Source organism: Somniosus microcephalus, chromosome 4, assembly GCF_052327205.1.
Source record: "Somniosus microcephalus isolate GS21.2 chromosome 4, FLI_Smic_1.0, whole genome shotgun sequence".
In the NCBI taxonomy this organism is placed as follows: domain Eukaryota; kingdom Metazoa; phylum Chordata; class Chondrichthyes; order Squaliformes; family Somniosidae; genus Somniosus; species Somniosus microcephalus.
The window spans coordinates 277,742,002-277,767,158 of record NC_140990.1 but is presented as its reverse complement, the minus strand read 5'-3'; the positions used below and the strand labels follow the sequence as shown (position 1 = coordinate 277,767,158).

General features: G+C 52.6%; 1 protein-coding gene across 1 annotated transcript in view; it reads right to left on the bottom strand.

The window, feature by feature from the left end:
* LOC147120487 (coiled-coil domain-containing protein 89) overlaps positions 1-23,669 on the bottom strand; it is a 341,657-nt gene extending 317,988 nt beyond the window's left edge. Inside the window, exon 1 of the mRNA XM_085986492.1 lies at positions 23,469-23,669. Within this exon, the coding sequence (XP_085842618.1) occupies positions 23,469-23,537 (69 nt within the window). The 5' untranslated portion in view covers positions 23,538-23,669. The remainder of the gene's footprint in view (positions 1-23,468) is intronic.
* Positions 23,670-25,157: the final 1,488 nt, after the last annotated feature.

Genomic DNA, 25,157 nt, shown 5'->3' with positions numbered 1-25,157 from the left:
TGATCCGGGTGTGAACACACTGACTCGGGTTTGGTGATCCGGGTGTGAACACACTGACTCGGGTTTGGTGATCCGGGATTGAACACAGTGACTGGGGTTTGGTGATCTGGGTATGAACACACTGACTTGGGTTTGGTGATCCAGGAGTGAAGACACTGACTCGGCTTTGGTGATCTGGGAGTGAACACACTGACTGGGGTTTGGTGATCTGGGAGTGAACACACTGACTCGGGTTTGGTGATCCGGGTGTAAACACACCGACTCGGGTTTGGTGATCCGGGTGTGAACACACTGACTCGAGTTTGGTGATCCGGGTATGAACACAATGACTCGGGTTTGGTGATCCAGGAGTGAACACACTGACTCGGGTTTGGTGATCCGGGAAAGAACACACTGACTGGGGTTTGGTGATCCGGGAGTGAACACACTGACTGGGGTTTGGTGATCTGGGTGTGAACACACTGACTCGGGTTTGGTGATCCTGGTGTGAACACTCTGGCTCGGGTTTGGTGATCCGGGTATGAACACACTGACTCGGGTTTGGTGATCCGGGAGTGAACACACTGACCAGGGTTTGGTGATCTGGGAGTGAACACACTGACTCGGGTTTGGTGATCCGGGAGTGAACACACTGACTCGGGTTTGGTGATCCGGGAGTGAGCACACTGACTCGGGTTTGGTGATCCGGGTGTAAACACACTGACTCGGGTTTGGTGATCCGGGAGTGAACACACTGACTGGTGTTTGGTGATCTGGGAGTGAACACACTGACTCGGATTTGGTGATCCGGGAGTGAACACACTGACTCGGGTTTGGTGATCCGGGAGTGAACGCGGTGACTCGGGTTTGGTGATCTGGGTATGAACACACTGACTCGGGTTTGGTGATCCGGGTATGAACACACTGACTCGGGTCTGGTGATCTGGAAGAGAACACACTGACTCGGGTTTGGTGATCCGGGTATGAACACACTGACTCGGGTCTGGTGATCTGGAAGAGAACACACTGACTCGGGTTTGGTGATCCGGGTATGAACACACTGACTCGGGTTTGGTGATCCGGGAGTGAACACACTGACTCGGCTTTGGTAATCCGGGAGTGAACACACTGACTCGGGTTTGGTGATCCGGGAGTGAGCACACTGACTCGGGTTTGGTGCTCCGGGAGTGAACACACTGACTCGGGTTTGGTGCTCCGGGAGTGAACACACTGACTCGGGTTTGGTGATCCGGGTGTAAACACACTGACTCGGGTTTGGTGATCCGGGAGTGAACCCGGTGACTCGGGTTTGGTGATCTGGGAGTGAACACACTCACTCGGATTTGGTGATCCGGGAGTGAACACACTGACTCGGGTTTGGTGATCCGGGTGTAAACACACTGACCAGGGTTTGGTGATCTGGGAGAGAACACGCTGACTCAGGTTTCGTGATCCGGGAGTGAACACACAGACTGGGGTTTGGTGATCCGGGAATTAATACATAACTCGGGTTTGGTGATCCGGGTGTGAACACACTGACTGGGCTTTGGTGATCTGGGTGTGAACACTCTGGCTCGGGTTTGGTGATCCAGGTATGAACACACTGACTGGGCTTTGGTGATCTGGGTGTGAACACACTGACTGGCGTTTGGTGATCCGGGAGTGAACACACTGACTTCGGTTTGGTGATCCGGGAGTGAACACACGGACTCGCGGTTGGTGATCCGGGAGTGAACACACTGACTCGGGTTTGGTGATCCGGGAGTGAACACACTGACTCAGGTTTGGTGATCCGGGAGTGAACACACTGACTGGGGTTTGGTGATCTGGGAGTGAACACACTGACTCGGGTTTGGTGATCCGGGATTGAACACAGTGACTGGGGTTTGGTGATCCGGGTATGAACACACTGACTTGGGTTTGGTGATCCAGGAGTGAAGACACTGACTCGGCTTTGGTGATCCGGGAGTGAACACACTGACTGGGGTTTGGTGATCCGGGAGTGAACACACTGACTTGGGTTTGGTGATCCGGGTATGAACACACTGACTCGGGTTTGGTGATCCGGGAGTGAACACACTGACTCGGGTTTGGTGATCCGGGAGTGAACACACCGACTCGGGTTTGGTGATCCGGGAGTGAACACACTGACTCGGGTTTGGTGATCCAGGTGTAAACACACTGACTGCGTTTGGTGATCCGGGAGTGAACACACTGACTCGGGTTTGGTGATCCGGGAGTGAACACACTGACTCGGGTTTGGTGATCCGGATATGAACACACTGACCAGGGTTTGGAGATCTGGGAGAGAACACGCTGACTCGGGTTTGGTGATCCGGGAGTGAACACCCTGACTCGGGTTTGGTGATCCGGGAGTGAACACACTGACTCGCGTTTGGTGATCCGGGAGTTAACACACTGACTGTGGTTTGGTGATCTGGGTGTGAACACACTGACTCGGGTTTGGTGATCCTGGTGTGAACACTCTGGCTCGGGTTTGGTGATCCAGGTATGAACACACTGACTCGGGTCTGGTGATCCGGGTGTGAACACACTGACTTCGGTTTGGTGATCCGGGAGTTAACACACTGACTCGGGTTTGGTGATCCGGGAGTGAACACAGTGACTGGGGTTTGGTGATATGGGAGTGAACACACTGACTTGGGTTTGGTGATCCGGGTGTGAACACACTGACTCGGGTTTGGTGATCTCGGAGTGAACACACTGACTCGGGTTTGGTGATCCGGGTATGAACACACTGACTCGGTTTTGGTGATCCGGGAGTGAACACACTGACTCGGGTTTGGTGATCCGGGAGTGAACACACTGACTCGCGTTTGGTGATCCGGGAGTTAACACACTGACTGTGGTTTGGTGATCTGGGTGTGAACACACTGACTCGGGTTTGGTGATCCTGGTGTGAACACTCTGGCTCGGGTTTGGTGATCCAGGTATGAACACACTGACTCGGGTCTGGTGATCCGGGTGTGAACACACTGACTTCGGTTTGGTGATCCGGGAGTTAACACACTGACTCGGGTTTGGTGATCCGGGAGTGAACACAGTGACTGGGGTTTGGTGATATGGGAGTGAACACACTGACTTGGGTTTGGTGATCCGGGTGTGAACACACTGACTCGGGTTTGGTGATCTCGGAGTGAACACACTGACTCGGGTTTGGTGATCCGGGTATGAACACACTGACTCGGTTTTGGTGATCCGGGAGTGAACACACTGACTCGGGTTTGGTGATACGGGAGTGAACACACTGACCAGCGTTTGATGATCTGGGAGAGAACACGCTGACTCGGGTTTGGTGATCCGGGAGTGAACACACTGACTCGGGTTTGGTGATCCGGGAGTGAGCACACTGACTCGGGTTTGGTGATCCGGGAGTGAACACACTGACTCGGGTTTGGTGATCTGGGTATGAACACACTGACTTGGGTTTGGTGATCCGGAATTGAACACACTGACTCGGCTTTGGTGATCCGGGAGTGAACACACTGGCTGGGGTTTGGTGATCTGGGAGTGAACACACTGACTCGGGTTTGGTGATGCGGAATTGAACACACTGACTCGGCTTTGGTGATCCGGGAGTGAACACACTGACTGGGGTTTGGTGATCCGAGAGTGAACACACTGACTTGGGTTTGGTGATCCGGGTATGAACACACTGACCAGGGTTTGGTGATCTGGGAGAGAACACACTGACTCGGGTTTGGTGAGCCGGGTTTGAACACACTGTCCAGGGTTTAGTGATCTGGGATAGAACACGCTGACTCGGGTTTGGTGATCCGGGAGTGAACACACCGACTCGGGTTTGGTGATCCGGGAGTGAACAAACTGACTCGGGTTTGGTGATCCGGGAGTGAACACACTGACTCGGGTTTGGTGATCCGGGTGTGAACACACTGACTCGGGTTTGGTGATCCGGGAGTGAACACACTGACTCGGGTTTGGTGAGCCGGGTTTGAACACACTGTCCAGGGTTTGGTGATCTGGGATAGAACACGCTGACTCGGGTTTGGTGATCCGGGAGTGAACACACCGACTCGGGTTTGGTGATCCGGGAGTGAACAAACTGACTCGGGTTTGGTGATCCGGGAGTGAACACACTGACTCGGGTTTGGTGATACCGGAGTGAACACACTGACTGCGTTTGGTGATCCGGGAGTGAACACACTGACTCGGGTTTGGTGATCCGGGAGTGAACACACTGACTCGCGTTTGGTGATCCGGGAGCTAACACACTGACTGGGGTTTGGTGATCCGGGAGTGAACACACTGACTCGGGTTTGGTGATCCGGGTATGAACACACTCACCAACGTTTGGTGATCTGGGAGAGAACACGTTGACTCGGGTCTGGTGATCTGGGAGAGAACACACTGACTCGAGTTTGGTGATCCGGCAGTGAACACACTGACTGGGGTTTGGTGATCCGGGAGTGAACACACTGACTTGGGTTTGGTGATCCGGGTGTGAACACACTGACTCGGGTTTGGTGATCCGGGTATGAACACACTGACTCAGGTTTGGTGATCCGGGAGTGAACACACTGACTCGGGTTTGGTGATCCGAGTGTGAACACACTGACTCGGGTTTGGTGATCCGGGAGTGAACGCACTCATTCGGGTTTGGTGATCCGGGAGTGAATCGGGTTTGGTGATCCGGGAGTGAACACACTGACTCGGGTTTGGTGATCCGGGAGTGAACACACTGACTGGGGTTTGGTGATCCGGGAGTGAACACACTGACTGCGTTTGGTGATCCGGGAGTGAACACACTGACTCGCGTTTGGTGATCCGGGAGTGAACACACTGACTGGGGTTTGGTGATCTGGGTGTGAACACACTGACTCGGGTTTGGTGATCCGGGAGTGAACACAGTGACAGGGGTTTGGTGATCTGGGAGTGAACACACTGAGTCGGATTTGGTGTCCGGGAGTGAACACACTGACTCGGGTTTGGTGATCCAGGTGTGAACACACTGACCCGGGTTTGGTGATCTGGGAGTGAACACACTGACTGGGGTTTGGTGATCCGGGAGTGAACACACTGAGTGGGGTTTGGTGATCCGGGAGTGAACACACTGACTCGGGTTTGGTGATCCGGGTGTGAACACACTGACTCGGGTTTGGTGATCTGGGAGTGAACACACTGACTCGGGTTTGGTGATCCGGGAGTGAACACACTGACTGGGGTCTGGTGATCTGGGAGTGAACACACTGACTCGAGTTTGGTGATCCGGGAGTGAACACACTGACTGGGGTTTGGTGATCCGGGAGTGAACACACTGACTTGGGTTAAGTGATCCGGGTGTGAACACACTGACTCGGGTTTGGTGATCCGGGTATGAACACACTGACTCGGGTTTGGTGATCTGGGAGAGAACACACTGACTCGGGTCTGGTGATCTGGGAGAGAACACACTGACTCGGGTTTGGTGATCCTGGTGTGAACACTCTGGCTCGGGTTTGGTGATCCAGGCATGAACACACTGACTCGGGTCTGGTGATCCGGGTGTGAACACACTGACTTCGGTTTGGTGATCCGGGAGTTAACACACTGACTGGGGTTTGGTGATCCGGGAGTGAACACACTGACTGAGGTTTGGTGATCCGGGAGTGAATACACTGACTCGGGTTTGGTGATCCGGGAGTGAACACACTGACTGCATTTGGTGATCCGGGAGTGAACACACTGACTCGGGTTTGGTGATCCGGGAGTGAACACACTGACTCGGGTTTGGTGATCCGGGAGTGAACACACTGACTCGCGTTTGGTGATCCGGGAATGAACACAGTGACTATGGTTTGGTGATCTGGGAGTGAACACACGGACTCGGGTTTGGTGATCCGGGAGTGAACACACTGACGCGGGTTTGGTGATCCGGGAGTGAACACACTGACTCGGGTTTGGTGATCCGGGAGTGAACACACTGACTCGGGTTTGGTGATCCGGGAGTGAACACACTGACTCGGGTTTGGTGATCCGGGAGTGAACACACTGACTCGGGTTTGGTGATCCGTGAGTGAACACACTGACTCGGGTTTGGTGATCCGGGAGTGAACACACTTACTCGGGTTTGGTGATCCGGGTGTGAACACACTGACTCGGGTTTGGCGATCCGGGTATGAACACACTGACTGGGGTTTGGTGATCTCGGAGTGAACACACTGACTGGGGTCTGGTGATCTGGGATTGAACACACTGACTCGAGTTTGGTGATCCGGCAGTGAACACACTGACTCGGGTTTGGTGATCCGGGAGTGAACACACTGACTCGGGTTTGGTGATCCTGGTGTGAACACTCTGGCTCGGGTTTGGTGATCCAGGTATGAACACACTGACTCGGGTCTGGTGATCCGGGTGTGAACACACTGACTTCGGTTTGGTAATCCGGGAGTTAACACACTGACTCGGGTTTGGTGATCCGGGAGTGAACACAGTGACTGGGGTTTGGTGATATGGGAGTGAACACACTGACTTGGGTTTGGTGATCCGGGTGTGAACACACTGACTCGGGTTTGGTGATCTCGGAGTGAACACACTGACTCGGGTTTGGTGATCCGGGTATGAACACAATGACTCGGTTTTGGTGATCCGGGAGTGAACACACTGACTCGGGTTTGGTGATCCGGGAGTGAACACACTGACTCGGGTTTGGTGATACGGGAGTGAACACACTGACTGGGGTTTGGTGATCCGGGTATGAACACACTGACCAGCGTTTGATGATCTGGGAGAGAACACGCTGACTCGGGTTTGGTGATCCGGGAGTGAACACACTGACTCGGGTTTGGTGATCCGTGTGTAAACACACTGACTCGGGTTTGGTGATCCGGGAGTGAACACACTGACTGGGGTTTGGTGATCCGGGAGTTAACACACTGACTCGGGTTTGGTGATCCGGGTATGAACACACTGACCAGGGTTTGGTGATCTGGGAGAGAACACACTGACTCAGGTTTGGTGATCCGGGAGTGAACACACTGACTCGGGTTTGGTGATCCGGGTTTGATCACACTGTCCAGGGTTTGGTGATCCGGGAGTGAACACGCTGACTCGGGTTTGGTGATCCGGGAGTGAACACACCGACTCGGGTTTGGTGATCCGGGAGTGAACACACTGACTCTGGTTTGGTGATCCGGGAGTGAACACACTGACTCGGGTTTGGTGATCCAGGTGTAAACACACTGACTCGGGTTTGGTGATCCGGGTGTGAACACACTGACTCGGGTTTGGTGATCCGGGTATGAACACACTGACTCGGCTTTGGTGATACCGGAGTGAACACACTGACTGCGTTTGGTGACCCGGGAGTGAACACACTGACTCGGGTTTGGTGATCCGGGAGTGAACACACTGACTCGGGTTTGGTGATCCGGGAGTGAACACACTGACTCGGGTTTGGTGATCTGGGAGTGAACACCCTGACTCGGGTTTGATGATCCGGGAGTGAACACACTGACTCGCGTTTGGTGATCCTGGTGTGAACACTCTACTCGGGTCTGGTGATCCAGGTATGAACACACTGACTCGGGTCTGGTGATCCGGGTGTGAACACACTGACTTCGGTTTGGTGATCCGAGAGTGAACACACTGACTCGGGTTTGGTGATCCGGGAGTGAACACAGTGACTCAGGTTTGGTGATACGGGAGTGAACACACTGACTGGGGTTTGGTGATCCGGGAGTGAACGCACTGACTCGGGTTTGGTGATCCTGGTGTGAACACACTGACTCGGGTTTGGTGATCCTGGTGTGAACACTCTACTCGGGTTTGGTGATCCAGGTATGAACACACTGACTCGGGTCTGGTGATCCGGGTGTGAACACACTGACTTCGGTTTGGTGATCCGAGAGTGAACACACTGACTCGGGTTTGGTGATCCGGGAGTGAACACAGTGACTCAGGTTTGGTGATACGGGAGTGAACACACTGACTGGGGTTTGGTGATCCGGGAGTGAACACACTGACTCGGGTTTGGTGCTCCGGGAGTGAACACACTGGCTCGGGTTTGGTGATCCGGGAGTGAACACACTGACTCGGCTTTGGTGATACGGGAGTGAACACACTGACTGGGGTTTGGTGATCCGGGAGTGAACACACTGACTCGGGTTTGGTGATCCGGGAGTGAAGACACTGACCAGGGTTTGGTGATCCGGGAGTGAACACACTGACTCGGGTTTGGTGTTACGGGAGTGAACACACTGACTGGGGTTTGGTGATCCGGGTATGAACACACTCACCAACGTTTGGTGATCTGGGAGAGAACACGTTGACTCGGGTCTGGTGATCTGGGAGAGAACACACTGACTCGAGTTTGGTGATCCGGCAGTGAACACACTGACTGGGGTTTGGTGATCCGGGAGTGAACACACTGACTCGGGTTTGGTGATCCGGGTATGAACACACTGACTCAGGTTTGGTGATCCGGGAGTGAACACACTGACTCGGGTTTGGTGATCCGAGTGTGAACACACTGACTCGGGTTTGGTGATCCGGGAGTGAACGCACTCATTCGGGTTTGGTGATCCGGGAGTGAACACAGTGACAGGGGTTTGGTGATCTGGGAGTGAACACACTGACTCGGATTTGGTGTCCGGGAGTGAACACACTGACTCGGGTTTGGTGATCCGGGAGTGAACACAGTGACTCGGGTTTGGTGATCTGTGTGTGAACACAGTGACTCAGGTTTGGTGATCCAGGTGTGAACCCACTGACCCGGGTTTGGTGATCTGGGAGTGAACACACTGACTCAGGTTTGGTGATCCGGGAGTGAACACACTGACTGGGGTTTGGTGATCCGGGAGTGAACACACTGAGTGGGGTTTGGTGATCCCGGAGTGAACACACTGACTCGGGTTTGGTGATCCGGGTGTGAACACACTGACTCGGGTTTGGTGATCTGGGAGTGAACACACTGACTGGGGTCTGGTGATCTGGGAGTGAACACACTGACTCGAGTTTGGTGATCCGGGAGTGAACACACTGACTGGGGTTTGGTGATCCGGGAGTGAACACACTGACTCGGGTTAAGTGATCCGGGTGTGAACACACTGACTCGGGTTTGGTGATCCGGGTGTGAACACACTGACTTGGGTGAAGTGATCCGGGTGTGAACACACTGACTCGGGTTTGGTGATCTGGGAGAGAACACACTGACTCGGGTCTGGTGCTCTGGGAGAGAACACACTGACTCGGGTTTGGTGATCCTGGTGTGAACACTCTGGCTCGGGTTTGGTGATCCAGGCATGAACACACTGACTCGGGTCTGGTGATCCGGGTGTGAACACACTGACTTCGGTTTGGTGATCCGGGAGTTAACACACTGACTGGGGTTTGGTGATCCGGGAGTGAACACACTGACTCGGGTTTGGTGATCCGGGAGTGAACACACTGACTCGGGTTTGGTGATCCGGGAGTGAACACACTGACTCGGGTTTGGTGATCCTGGAGTGAACACACTGACTCGGGTTTGGTGATCCGGGAGTGAACACACTGACTCGGGTTTGGTGATCCGGGAGTGAACACACTTACTCGGGTTTGGTGATCCGGGTGTGAACACACTGACTCGGGTTTGGTGATACGGGAGTGAACACACTGACTGGGGTTTGGTGATCCGGGTATGAACACACTGACTCGGGTCTGGTGATCCGGGAGTGAACACACTGACTGGGGTCTGGTGATCCGGGTGTGAACACACTGACTGGGGTTTGCTGATCCGGGAGTGAACACACTGACTGAGGTTTGGTGATCCGGGAGTGAATACACTGACTCGGGTTTGGTGATCCGGGAGTGAACACACTGACTGGGGTTTGGTGATCCGGGAGTGAACACACTGACTCGGGTTTGGTGATCCGGGTGTGAACATCGTGACTCGGCTTTGGTGATCCGGGAGTGAACACACTGACTCGGGTTTGGTGATCCGGGTGTGAACACACTGATTGGGGTTTGGTGATCCGGGTTTGAACACACTGACTGGGGTCTGGTGATCTGGGATTGAACGCACTGACTCGGGTTTGGTGACCGGGAGTGAACACACTGACTCGGGTTTGGTGATCCGGGAGTGAACACACTGACTTGGTTTTGGTGATCCGGGAGTAAACACACTGACTTGGGTTTGGTGATCCGGGAGTGAACACAGTGACTGGGGTTTGGTGATCTGGGAGTCAACACACTGGCTCGGGTTTGGTGATCCGGGAGTGAACACACTGACTGGGGTTTGGTGATCCGGGAGTGAACGCACTCACTCGGGTTTGCTGATCCGAGAGTGAACACACTGACTGGGGTTTGGTGATCCGGGTGTGAACACACTGACTCGGGTTTGGTGATCCGGGAGTGAACACACTGACTCGGGTTTGGTGATCCGGGAGTGAACACACTGACTGGGGTTTGGTGATCCGGGAGTGAACACAATGACTCGGGTTTGGTGATCCGAGTGTGAACACACTGACTCGGGTTTGGTGATCCGGGAGTGAAAGCACTCATTCGGGTTTGGTGATCCGGGAGTGAATCGGGTTTGGTGATCCGGGAGTGAACATACTGACTCGGGTTTGGTGATCCGGGAGTGAACACCCTGACTGGGGTTTGGTGAGCCGGGAGTGAACACACTGACTGCGTTTGGTGATCCGGGAGTGAACACACTGACTCGCGTTTGGTGATCCGGGAGTGAACACACTGACTCGCGTTTGGTGATCCTGGTGTGAACACTCTACTCGGGTTTGGTGATCCAGGTATGAACACACTGACTCGGGTCTGGTGATCCGGGTGTGAACACACTGACTTCGGTTTGGTGATCCGAGAGTGAACACACTGACTCGGGTTTGGTGGTCCGGGAGTGAACACAGTGACTCAGGTTTGGTGATACGGGAGTGAACACACTGACTCGGGTTTGGTGCTCCGGGAGTGAACACACTGGCTCGGGTTTGGTGATCCGGGAGTGAACACACTGACTCGGCTTTGGTGATACGGGAGTGAACACACTGACTGGGGTTTGGTGATCCGGGAGTGAACACACTGACTCGGGTTTGGTGATCCGGGAGTGAAGACACTGACCAGGGTTTGGTGATCCGGGAGTGAACACACTGACTCGGGTTTGGTGTTACGGGAGTGAACACACTGACTGGGGTTTGGTGATCCGGGTATGAACACACTCACCAACGTTTGGTGATCTGGGAGAGAACACGTTGACTCGGGTCTGGTGATCTGGGAGAGAACACACTGACTCGAGTTTGGTGATCCGGCAGTGAACACACTGACTGGGGTTTGGTGATCCGGGAGTGAACACACTGACTTGGGTTTGGTGATCCGGGTATGAACACACTGACTCAGGTTTGGTGATCCGGGAGTGAACACACTGACTCGGGTTTGGTGATCCGGGAGTGAACACAGTGACTGGGGTTTGGTGATATGGGAGTGAACACACTGACTTGGGTTTGGTGATCGGGGTGGGAACACACTGACTCGGGTTTGGTGATCTCGGAGTGAACACACTGACTCGGGTTTGGTGATCCGGGTATGAACACACTGACTCGGTTTTGGTGATCCGGGAGTGAACACACTGACTCGGGTTTGGTGATCCGGGAGTGAACACACTGACTCGGGTTTGGTGATACGGGAGTGAACACACTGACTGGGGTTTGGTGATCCGGGTATGAACACACTGACCAGCGTTTGATGATCTGGGAGAGAACACGCTGACTCGGGTTTGGTGATCCGGGAGTGAACACACTGACTCGGGTTTGGTGATCCGTGTGTAAACACACTGACTCGGGTTTGGTGATCCGGGAGTGAACACACTGACTGGGGTTTGGTGATCCGGGAGTGAACACACTGACTCGGGTTTGGTGATCCGGGTATGAACACACTGACCAGGGTTTGGTGATCTGGGAGAGAACACACTGACTCAGGTTTGGTGATCCGGGAGTGAACACACTGACTCGGGTTTGGTGATCCGGGTTTGATCACACTGTCCAGGGTTTGGTGATCCGGGAGTGAACACGCTGACTCGGGTTTGGTGATCCGGGAGTGAACACACCGACTCGGGTTTGGTGATCCGGGAGTGAACACACTGACTCTGGTTTGGTGATCCGGGAGTGAACACACTGACTCGGGTTTGGTGATCCAGGTGTAAACACACTGACTCGGGTTTGGTGATCCGGGTGTGAACACACTGACTCGGGTTTGGTGATCCGGGTATGAACACACTGACTCGGCTTTGGTGATACCGGAGTGAACACACTGACTGCGTTTGGTGACCCGGGAGTGAACACACTGACTCGGGTTTGGTGATCCGGGAGTGAACACACTGACTCGGGTTTGGTGATCCGGGAGTGAACACACTGACTGGGGTTTGGTGATCCGGGAGTGAACGCACTGACTCGGGTTTGGTGATCCTGGTGTGAACACACTGACTCGGGTTTGGTGATCCTGGTGTGAACACTCTACTCGGGTTTGGTGATCCAGGTATGAACACACTGACTCGGGTCTGGTGATCCGGGTGTGAACACACTGACTTCGGTTTGGTGATCCGAGAGTGAACACACTGACTCGGGTTTGGTGATCCGGGAGTGAACACAGTGACTCAGGTTTGGTGATACGGGAGTGAACACACTGACTGGGGTTTGGTGATCCGGGAGTGAACACACTGACTCGGGTTTGGTGCTCCGGGAGTGAACACACTGGCTCGGGTTTGGTGATCCGGGAGTGAACACACTGACTCGGCTTTGGTGATACGGGAGTGAACACACTGACTGGGGTTTGGTGATCCGGGAGTGAACACACTGACTCGGGTTTGGTGATCCGGGAGTGAAGACACTGACCAGGGTTTGGTGATCCGGGAGTGAACACACTGACTCGGGTTTGGTGTTACGGGAGTGAACACACTGACTGGGGTTTGGTGATCCGGGTATGAACACACTCACCAACGTTTGGTGATCTGGGAGAGAACACGTTGACTCGGGTCTGGTGATCTGGGAGAGAACACACTGACTCGAGTTTGGTGATCCGGCAGTGAACACACTGACTGGGGTTTGGTGATCCGGGAGTGAACACACTGACTCGGGTTTGGTGATCCGGGTATGAACACACTGACTCAGGTTTGGTGATCCGGGAGTGAACACACTGACTCGGGTTTGGTGATCCGAGTGTGAACACACTGACTCGGGTTTGGTGATCCGGGAGTGAACGCACTCATTCGGGTTTGGTGATCCGGGAGTGAACACAGTGACAGGGGTTTGGTGATCTGGGAGTGAACACACTGACTCGGATTTGGTGTCCGGGAGTGAACACACTGACTCGGGTTTGGTGATCCGGGAGTGAACACAGTGACTCGGGTTTGGTGATCTGTGTGTGAACACAGTGACTCAGGTTTGGTGATCCAGGTGTGAACCCACTGACCCGGGTTTGGTGATCTGGGAGTGAACACACTGACTCAGGTTTGGTGATCCGGGAGTGAACACACTGACTGGGGTTTGGTGATCCGGGAGTGAACACACTGAGTGGGGTTTGGTGATCCCGGAGTGAACACACTGACTCGGGTTTGGTGATCCGGGTGTGAACACACTGACTCGGGTTTGGTGATCTGGGAGTGAACACACTGACTGGGGTCTGGTGATCTGGGAGTGAACACACTGACTCGAGTTTGGTGATCCGGGAGTGAACACACTGACTGGGGTTTGGTGATCCGGGAGTGAACACACTGACTCGGGTTAAGTGATCCGGGTGTGAACACACTGACTCGGGTTTGGTGATCCGGGTGTGAACACACTGACTTGGGTGAAGTGATCCGGGTGTGAACACACTGACTCGGGTTTGGTGATCTGGGAGAGAACACACTGACTCGGGTCTGGTGATCTGGGAGAGAACACACTGACTCGGGTTTGGTGATCCTGGTGTGAACACTCTGGCTCGGGTTTGGTGATCCAGGCATGAACACACTGACTCGGGTCTGGTGATCCGGGTGTGAACACACTGACTTCGGTTTGGTGATCCGGGAGTTAACACACTGACTGGGGTTTGGTGATCCGGGAGTGAACACACTGACTCAGGTTTGGTGATCCGGGAGTGAACACACTGACTCGGGTTTGGTGATCCGGGAGTGAACACACTGACTCGGGTTTGGTGATCCTGGAGTGAACACACTGACTCGGGTTTGGTGATCCGGGAGTGAACACACTGACTCGGGTTTGGTGATCCGGGAGTGAACACACTTACTCGGGTTTGGTGATCCGGGTGTGAACACACTGACTCGGGTTTGGTGATCCGGGTATGAACACACTGACTCGGGTCTGGTGATCCGGGAGTGAACACACTGACTGGGGTCTGGTGATCCGGGTGTGAACACACTGACTGGGGTTTGCTGATCCGGGAGTGAACACACTGACTGAGGTTTGGTGATCCGGGAGTGAATACACTGACTCGGGTTTGGTGATCCGGGAGTGAACACACTGACTGGGGTTTGGTGATCCGGGAGTGAACACACTGACTCGGGTTTGGTGATCCGGGTGTGAACATCGTGACTCGGCTTTGGTGATCCGGGTGTGAACACACTGATTGGGGTTTGGTGATCCGGGTTTGAACACACTGACTGGGGTCTGGTGATCTGGGATTGAACGCACTGACTCGGCTTTGCTGACTGGGAGTGAACACACTGACTCGGGTTTGGTGATCCGGGAGTGAACACACTGACTTGGTTTTGGTGATCCGGGAGTAAACACACTGACTTGGGTTTGGTGATCCGGGAGTGAACACAGTGACTGGGGTTTGGTGATCTGGGAGTCAACACACTGGCTCGGGTTTGGTGATCCGGGAGTGAACACACTGACTGGGGTTTGGTGATCCGGGAGTGAACGCACTCACTCGGGTTTGCTGATCCGAGAGTGAACACACTGACTGGGGTTTGGTGATCCGGGTGTGAACACACTGACTCGGGTTTGGTGATCCGGGAGTGAACACACTGACTCGGGTTTGGTGATCCGGGAGTGAACACACTGACTGGGGTTTGGTGATCCGGGAGTGAACACACTGACTCGGGTTTGGTGATCCGAGTGTGAACACACTGACTCGGGTTTGGTGATCCGGGAGTGAACGCACTCATTCGGGTTTGGTGATCCGGGAGTGAATCGGGTTTGGTGATCCGGGAGTGAACATACTGACTCGGGTTTGGTGATCCGGGAGTGAACACCCTGACTGGGGTTTGGTGATCCGGGAGTGAACACACTGACTGCGTTTGGTGATCCGGGAGTGAACACACTGACTCGCGTTTGGTGATCCGGGAGTGAACACACTGACTCGCGTTTGGTGATCCTGGTGTGAACACTCTACTCGGGTTTGGTGATCCGGGTGTGAACACACTGACTTCGGTTTGGTGATCCGAGAGTGAACACACTGACTCGGGTTTGGTGGTCCGGGAGTGAACACAGTGACTCAGGTTTGGTGATACGGGAGTGAACACACTGACTGGGGTTTGGTGATCCGGGAGTGAACACAGTGACTCAGGTTTGGTGATACGGGAGTGAACACACTGACTGGGGTTTGGTGATCCAGGAGTGAACACCCTGACTGGGGTTTGGTGATCCGGGAGTGAACACACTGACTGCGTTTGGTGATCCGGGAGTGAACACACTGACTCGCGTTTGGTGATCCGGGAGAGAACACACTGACTCGCGTTTGGTGATCCTGGTGTGAACACTCTACTCGCGTTTGGTGATCCGGGAGTGAACACACTGACTCGCGTTTGGTGATCCTGGTGTGAACACTCTACTCGGGTTTGGTGATCCGGGTGTGAACACACTGACTTCGGTTTGGTGATCCGAGAGTGAACACACTGACTCGGGTTTGGTGGTCCGGGAGTGAACACAGTGACTCAGGTTTGGTGATACGGGAGTGAACACACTGACTGGGGTTTGGTGATCCGGGAGTGAACACACTGACTCGGGTTTGGTGCTCCGGGAGTGAACACACTGGCTCGGGTTTGGTGATCCGGGAGTGAACACACTGACTCGGCTTTGGTGATACGGGAGTGAACACACTGACTGGGGTTTGGTGATCCGGGAGTGAAGACACTGACCAGGGTTTGGTGATCCGGGAGTGAACACACTGACTCGGGTTTGGTGTTACGGGAGTGAACACACTGACTGGGGTTTGGTGATCCGGGTATGAACACACTCACCAACGTTTGGTGATCTGGGAGAGAACACGTTGACTCGGGTCTGGTGATCTGGGAGAGAACACACTGACTCGAGTTTGGTGATCCGGCAGTGAACACACTGACTGGGGTTTGGTGATCTGGGAGTGAACACACTGACTCGGATTTGGTGTCCGGGAGTGAACACACTGACTCGGGTTTGGTGATCCAGGTGTGAACCCACTGACCCGGGTTTGGTGATCTGGGAGTGAACACACTGACTCAGGTTTGGTGATCCGGGAGTGAACACACTGACTGGGGTTTGGTGATCCGGGAGTGAACACACTGAGTGGGGTTTGGTGATCCCGGAGTGAACACACTGACTCGGGTTTGTTGATCCGGGTGTGAACACACTGACTCGGGTTTGGTGATCTGGGAGTGAACACACTGACTGGGGTCTGGTGATCTGGGAGTGAACACACTGACTCGAGTTTGGTGATCCGGGAGTGAACACACTGACTGGGGTTTGGTGATCCGGGAGTGAACACACTGACTCGGGTGAAGTGATCCGGGTGTGAACACACTGACTCGGGTTTGGTGATCCGGGTGTGAACACACTGACTTGGGTGAAGTGATCCGGGTGTGAACACACTGACTCGGGTTTGGTGATCTGGGAGAGAACACACTGACTCGGGTCTGGTGATCTGGGAGAGAACACACTGACTCGGGTTTGGTGATCCTGGTGTGAACACTCTGGCTCGGGTTTGGTGATCCAGGCATGAACACACTGACTCGGGTCTGGTGATCCGGGTGTGAACACACTGACTTCGGTTTGGTGATCCGGGAGTTAACACACTGACTGGGGTTTGGTGATCCGGGAGTGAACACACTGACTGAGGTTTGGTGATCCGGGAGTGAACACACTGACTCGGGTTTGGTGATCCGGGAGTGAACACACTGACTGAGGTTTGGTGATCCGGGAGTGAATACACTGACTCGGGTTTGGTGATCCGGGAGTGAACACACTGACTGGGGTTTGGTGATCCGGGAGTGAACACACTGACTCGGGTTTGGTGATCCGGGTGTGAACACACTGATTGGGGTTTGGTGATCCGGGTTTGAACACACTGATTGGGGTCTGGTGATCTGGGATTGAACGCACTGACTCGGGTTTGGTGACCGGGAGTGAACACACTGACTCGGGTTTGGTGATCCGGGAGTGAACACACTGACTTGGTTTTGGTGATCCGGGAGTAAACACACTGACTTGGGTTTGGTGATCCGGGAGTGAACACAGTGACTGGGGTTTGGTGATCTGGGAGTCAACACACTGGCTCGGGTTTGGTGATCCGGGAGTGAACACACTGACTGGGGTTTGGTGATCCGGGAGTGAACGCACTCACTCGGGTTTGCTGATCCGAGAGTGAACACACTGACTGGGGTTTGGTGATCCGGGTGTGAACACACTGACTCGGGTTTGGTGATCCGGGAGTGAACACACTGACTCGGGTTTGGTGATCCGGGAGTGAACACACTGACTGGGGTTTGTGTTAAGTATGTGTATTGTATTGAACAATTAACACAAAGACTTAAACGTATAACTCAAACAGGCCTTTACTGGTTGGAGGTAGGGACTGCACATAGGTCTTTACTTCATGCCCACAGGCGGGAACTGAGGGGAATCAGTACCCACAGTACTATTTATACCCCTATGGCCAGGAGTGGTACTGCGTATCACTACGCCCAACAAGTAGTGCAGTCCTGTCCATAGGTTTAAAGTAGCACACATATTACATACACAACATTCCTCCCTTCCTAGCTTTACAGTCATCTCCCCATTTAACATAACGTAATAACATATATACATATATAACTTCAGGTTTACATAACAGAATAACATAGATACATAGATAACTTCATGTCAAAAACAGATCACAGATTCAGTCTCTGCGGAAAACAGTTCACAGATTCAATCTCTGTGGTGTAGTCGGTTCACGTTGCTAGAGTGACTCATTCAATAGTCCTTCCATGGATTTAACAGTTTGAACTTCCGAACTGAATTGGCTCCGTTCGGAGGGACCACGTGTGTGATCTGGTAGAGGTGATAATGGTTCAGATGGGTCATCTTCTGTTTTTACTTTTCCTTTTCTGCTTCTTGGAGACTCTCTGGGCTCCATTGTCAGCTGCCACAGCTGCCAGCTGCATGCGCAGTTCCTCCTTCTCTTCCTCCTGTTTCCGTCGTAGAGCCAGCTTCTCCCGATGTTCCGTAGACTTTTGGTGCTCCTCCATGATTTCTGCACTTTGGGAGTCGAAGTTACAAGCTGGGCAGGACAGGACATCGTAATATTCGGTGTCGTCCTGAGCTAGACCAGTGAGAGGGTCGTCTATTTCCTCCATACCTAGCTGGACGTTAGCCAGCTCTTGTTCCAAATCCAGACATCTTTCCTGAAGAGACTTCTTCATGTGTACCTCTGCATCCAGCTTTTTCTGGGCTTTCAGCAAGTCGTTTACTAGTGACCTCATTTGTGATTTTAATACTTCAACTTCCTTTGGAGATTGATTGATCGGACTATGCAATCCCTCTACCGGAGCAGCTGTTTCAGCGGTCTGTTGTTCTACGTTGACGTGAGTCAGCGTACTTTTGGCATCCAAGGGCTGCTCTGTTGCAGTCATCTCAGTCTGTGTTGCCACCTCAGCTCTTCCAATAACCTTTGAGAGCTCCGAACCCCTTTCGTTTGAATATTGAAGTTCATGTTCAAGTTTTTCCCATTTCAGAGTCCTGTCCTTCAGCATATGCAGGAGTTGGCTGACCGTTAACTCCTCTGACATCAGACGTTTTGTGTGCTCCTGCTCCATTTTCTCCATCAGCTGCTTCTGTTGTCTTTCCAGATTCTCCAACTCTATATCAAAGAACTCTTTCGTTGCATTCAACTCTTGCTCAAAACGGCGAAGCATTTGTTCTAATTGCTGTTGTAGTTTGAAATGGAGTTGAGTTCGAGCCCGGTGTCCCTCAGAAATGGGCACATCAGTAGACTTGCCAGACTCAGAATCCACAGTTAAACTATGTTGTTGTTGCTCAGTGGAATTCTGTGCTGAAACTTTGTCTTTTGCACCTGAGTTGGGCTTACCATCATCCGTTCCAGAGTCTGGGCCGACTATCTTCACCGAGTTCTCACTCGTTATTGTTTGTAGGAAATGCCAGTCCATATTCATTTTCCTAATCCACTCCCGTCCTAGTAGTGGAGGACCTCCTTCAGATATCACATATAAGTCCATTATTTGACTGTCTTCGCCCTTGTGGGCCACTGCAACCTCTATTTTCCCGATGGGGTACACTCTTTGCCCCGTGTATGTTTTCAATATAATCCCCGTATCCTGTAGGGGAATATGTTGGAATAACTTTCCGTAATCTTTCTTATTTATGACCGTCAATGCCGATCCAGTGTCCAATTCCAGTTTTACTTGGACTCCTTCTATCTGAAGAGTGACCCAAATTGTCTGGAGGTCTGCACCCTTACCAGCGTTGAGTACTCTTAAGCTAGCCAGTTCATTACAGCTTAAGCTAGCCAGTTCATTACTGCTAGCGTCTGAATCGGACTCCTGTTCGGCCACCTTGTGTACCTTTGCGTATTTCCCTTGAGGTGACTTCTTGTTGCTGGTCTTCTTCCCTGACCTGCATACTCTAGCTATATGTCCAAGCCTACCACAAGTTCTACATTCTTGGTTTTTAAACCAACACTGGTTCTGATCATGCGTTGTCTTTCCACAACGATAACATTTGCCAGAACTCACACCCAATTTGTGTGCACTGAGCTCCGGTGACCGTAGCTGCATTACTGCCGTGCCTCTCGCTGCGGCTTCGTGTGCTGCTGCCATAGTGACCGCCTTCTCAAGCGTCAGCTCATTCTCCTCGAGCAGTCGCTTTTGTGTATCCTGTTTAAATAAACCACACACAAATTTGTCTCGTAGTGCATCTGTCAGGCCCGTTCGAAACTGGCAATATTTCGCTAATTTACGCAATTCCAGCAAATAATCAGCATTGCTTTCATGCTGTAGCTGCCTTCTGTCGTAAAATTTAAATCGTTCCGCTAGCATCAGCGGCGTGGGGTTTAGATGATCTTTCAGGACAGTAACAATCTCATCGAACGTCTTATCCGCCGGTTCATCTGGTGATAACAGGTGTTTCAATTGCCCGTATGTCTTCGCACCCATTAAATTTAATAATGTTAGAGCTTTATCTTGGTCACGAATTTTATTGGCCTTACAATAATTTTTTACTCTTTCAACATATATGGCCCAATCTTCGAGGTCACTATCAAAGGTGCTAATATTCCCGTGTTTAGGCATTGTAGATTTGCAATTTCTCAGATTTTATTTTCTTTACTTGTTATCAAAGATGGCGGCTTCCCGCTCTTGCCGTCGTCCTCCGCCCACAAAATGGCGGTTTTCCCGCGCTTGGCGGTCTTCACCCGTCCCCCGACGCCGTCTCCCTTCAGCCCTCGAGTGCGGCCCTTATCTTCGCCGCGATCGATAGCCCGCGCTGTGCACCGCGACTCTCGCACCTTGAGCTTCTGCAGCCGCCGCGCCTTTCAGTCCGAGTGCGGCTCTTATCTTTGGTCCCGATCGCTGGCCCGGCTGCGCCCCTCACTTCAAAGCGGCCCGGCCCTTATCTGCCGATCGCTATCGCCCTACCTCTCTCTCTTCCCCAGTCCTGTCTTTACTCCGGTTCACAAGCTGATGGAGGCTTCAGGGTCCTAATGCCTGTCGCTTCCAGTCGCTGGAAGCTGTCAGGATTTCTGCTGCCCTTCAGTTTTGAGTGGGGTGTTGAGGATTGAAACCTCTCTTCAACGTCCTGTCTTTGGACGAAGCCGCCTGGAATAACTGCCGCAGGGTAAGAGCCTGACTCGTCGCCAGTGTTAAGTATGTGTATTGTATTGAACAATTAACACAAAGACTTAAACGTATAACTCAAACAGGCCTTTACTGGTTGGAGGTAGGGACTGCACATAGGTCTTTACTTCATGCCCACAGGCGGGAACTGAGGGGAATCAGTACCCACAGTACTATTTATACCCCTATGGCCAGGAGTGGTACTGCGTATCACTACGCCCAACAAGTAGTGCAGTCCTGTCCATAGGTTTAAAGTAGCACACATATTACATACACAACAGTTTGGTGATCCGGGAGTGAACACACTGACTCGGGTTTGGTGATCCGAGTGTGAACACACTGACTCGGGTTTGGTGATCCGGGAGTGAACGCACTCATTCGGGTTTGGTGATCCGGGAGTGAATCGGGTTTGGTGATCCGGGAGTGAACATACTGACTCGGGTTTGGTGATCCGGGAGTGAACACCCTGACTGGGGTTTGGTGATCCGGGAGTGAACACACTGACTGCGTTTGGTGATCCGGGAGTGAACACACTGACTCGCGTTTGGTGATCCGGGAGTGAACACACTGACTCGCGTTTGGTGATCTGGGTGTGAACACACTGACTCGGGTTTGGTGATCCGGGAGTGAACACAGTGACAGGGGTTTGGTGATCTGGGAGTGAACACACTGACTCGGATTTGGTGTCCGGGAGTGAACACACTGACTCGGGTTTGGTGATCCGGGAGTGAACACAGTGACTCGGGTTTGGTGATCTGTGTGTGAACACAGTGACTCAGGTTTGGTGATCCAGGTGTGAACCCACTGACCCGGGTTTGGTGATCTGGGAGTGAACACACTGACTCAGGTTTGGTGATCCGGGAGTGAACACACTGACTGGGGTTTGGTGATCCGGGAGTGAACACACTGAGTGGGGTTTGGTGATCCGGGAGTGAACACACTGACTCGGGTTTGGTGATCCGGGTGTGAACACACTGACTCGGGTTTGGTGATCTGGGAGTGAACACACTGACTGGGGTCTGGTGATCTGGGAGTGAACACACTGACTCGAGTTTGGTGATCCGGGAGTGAACACACTGACTGGGGTTTGGTGATCCGGGAGTGAACACACTGACTCGGGTTAAGTGATCCGGGTGTGAACACACTGACTCGGGTTTGGTGATCCGGGTGTGAACACACTGACTCGGGTTAAGTGATCCGGGTGTGAACACACTGACTCGGGTTTGGTGATCTGGGAGAGAACACACTGACTCGGGTCTGGTGATCTGGGAGAGAACACACTGACTCGGGTTTGGTGATCCTGGTGTGAACACTCTGGCTCGGGTTTGGTGATCCAGGCATGAACACACTGACTCGGGTCTGGTGATCCGGGTGTGAACACACTGACTTCGGTTTGGTGATCCGGGAGTTAACACACTGACTGGGGTTTGGTGATCCGGGAGTGAACACACTGACTGAGGTTTGGTGATCCGGGAGTGAATACACTGACTCGGGTTTGGTGATCCGGGAATGAACACACTGACTCGGGTTTGGTGATCCGGGAGTGAACACACTGACTCGGGTTTGGTGATCCGGGAGTGAACACACTGACTCGGGTTTGGTGATCCGGGAGTGAACACACTGACTCGGGTTTGGTGATCCTGGAGTGAACACACTGACTCGGGTTTGGTGATCCGGGAGTGAACACACTGACTCGGGTTTGGTGATCCGGGAGTGAACACACTTACTCGGGTTTGGTGATCCGGGTGTGAACACACCGACTCGGGTTTGGTGATCCGGGTATGAACACACTGACTCGGGTCTGGTGATCCGGGAGTGAACACACTGACTGGGGTCTGGTGATCCGGGTGTGAACACACTGACTGGGGTTTGCTGATCCGGGAGTGAACACACTGACTGAGGTTTGGTGATCCGGGAGTGAATACACTGACTCGGGTTTGGTGATCCTGGAGTGAACTCACTGACTGGGGTTTGGTGACCCGGGAGTGAACACACTGACTCGGGTTTGGTGATCCGGGTGTGAACATCGTGACTCGGCTTTGGTGATCCGGGAGTGAACACACTGACTCGGGTTTGGTGATCCGGGTGTGAACACACTGGCTCGGGTTTGGTGATCCGGGAGTGAACACACTGACTGGGGTTTGGTGATCCGGGAGTGAACACACTGACTGGGGTTTGGTGATCCGGGAGTGAACACACTGACTGGGCTTTGGTGATCCGGGAGTGAACACACTGACTCGGGTTTGGTGATCCGGGAGTGAACACACTGACTGGGCTTTGGTGATCCGGGAGTGAACACACTGACTCGGGTTTGGTGATCCGGGAGTGAACACAATGACTGGGGTTTGGTGATCCGGGAGTGAACACACCGACTCCGGTTTGGTGATCCGGGAGTGAACACACTGACTGGGGTTTGGTGATCCGGGAGTGAACACACTCACTCGGTTTGCTCTTCCGGTCCTACCTGTTTGCTGTCTTGGATCATCTGCCGGTAGTCGCGGGGCTCGCGCTCGGTGGCGGTTAGCCGCTCCATCCCCTCCCGCGTGTCCCCGCCCCGCGCGGCTTCTCGCAGCTTCCACTGTTGTCAGTAACAACCGAAACGCCGGATTACGGCGGCTGCCGTTGGTCAAAATAACTCCATGCGCTCGAAACGCGACGCAGCAATCCCTCCTTCAGCTGCAACACCAGAAAGCGACCGACGCAAACAGATCTTTTGTTCGGCGGAAGGTTTCCGTAAATCCGCCTCCTGCAGAACAAGTGCAAAAGTCTTTTATCCTAAAATCAATGCCAAATTATTGTGAATTTCCAGTTGGTGGCAATAACAATGGCATAAAATGTAGACGTATATATGGCAGTTGCTGAGGCCCTGTTGGTCTCTCTGGAATGCTTTAAAACTTGGCATTTTCTCAGTGTTGAGTTTGGCCCATTTGCGGAATGTTGAATCACTTTCATGGTTCTTCACCGATAGTTGTTTTCATTTAAAATAGACATTTTGTGGGCGGTGGCACTCTCTACTCTGCGCGTTTCCATGGTGTCTCGAGGTAATATCACTTCTGTACCAGTGTATGTCACTGGTCCACCTTGTCAGTTGGAAGAAGTGAACATAAGGAAGGTCAGACATGACGAGAGAAGGCTATTTGCCCCATTGCACCCATTCTCCAGTACATTAACACTCCCAGCACGCCATTTCATTTTTTTTGCTTCTGTTATCTTGCATAGTAGATTTTTTCAGACACTGACCCTTCTTTGACTAAAGTTTTTCTGGATATTCTAAATTGACTTTTAATCTATATCCTTTGTTCTTACTTTTTGACATACTTTGTTTAGGGCTTTGCTTCTATATAATTATTAATATTTTATATACTTTGGTGAGCTCCATTCTTTAACCACCTTCATTTAAGACTGTAAAGCTTAAAGGGTGTCAAACATAGAAGATAGGAGCAGGAGTAGGCCATTCGGCCCTTCGAGCCTGCTCCGCCATTCAACGAGATCATGGCTGATCATCCAAACCCTAACACCCGCTCCCTACACCGACAGCCATCCCACCCAAGCCCTATCCCCGTAACCCCACGTATTTAATCCCCCCTAACACTAAGGGCCAATTTTTATCATGGCCAATCAACCTAACCCGCACATCTTTGGACTGTGGGAGGAAACCGGAGCACCCGGAGAAAAGGGGTCGTACTTTTTCTTAAAAGGACTGACATTTTTATGGAGGAAAATGATAAATCTACTTAAATTTCTTTAAATGTAATTTTCCTTCCTGCACAGATATCCTCAAGTCGACTTTCTGTCTCTGCTCTTAACTCAGCCGTTCGCTGGCAAAACTCTTACTCGTGTTTATGAAACCTCCAAAGTTGATTACTCCAATGCACTTGATGGCCTCTTGTCCTCCATCCTTTGCATTCCAACTCCTTCAAACAATAATTTGTCCAAAGCTTAGCCACCCTTTATCAGGTTGTGCACTAACTCCTAATCATTATTCCATTCTCACTGACCTAATGAGTGTAGATCAAAGGCCACTCTATTGACCCTTGGTTAGGCTGCATCTGGACTATTGAGCACCGTGCAGAGGATGCAGCTTCAGTGACAAAAACTGTCCACTCATATGTACAGTAACACCTATTACTTCCTTCAGTGCTCTTCCTTCCTA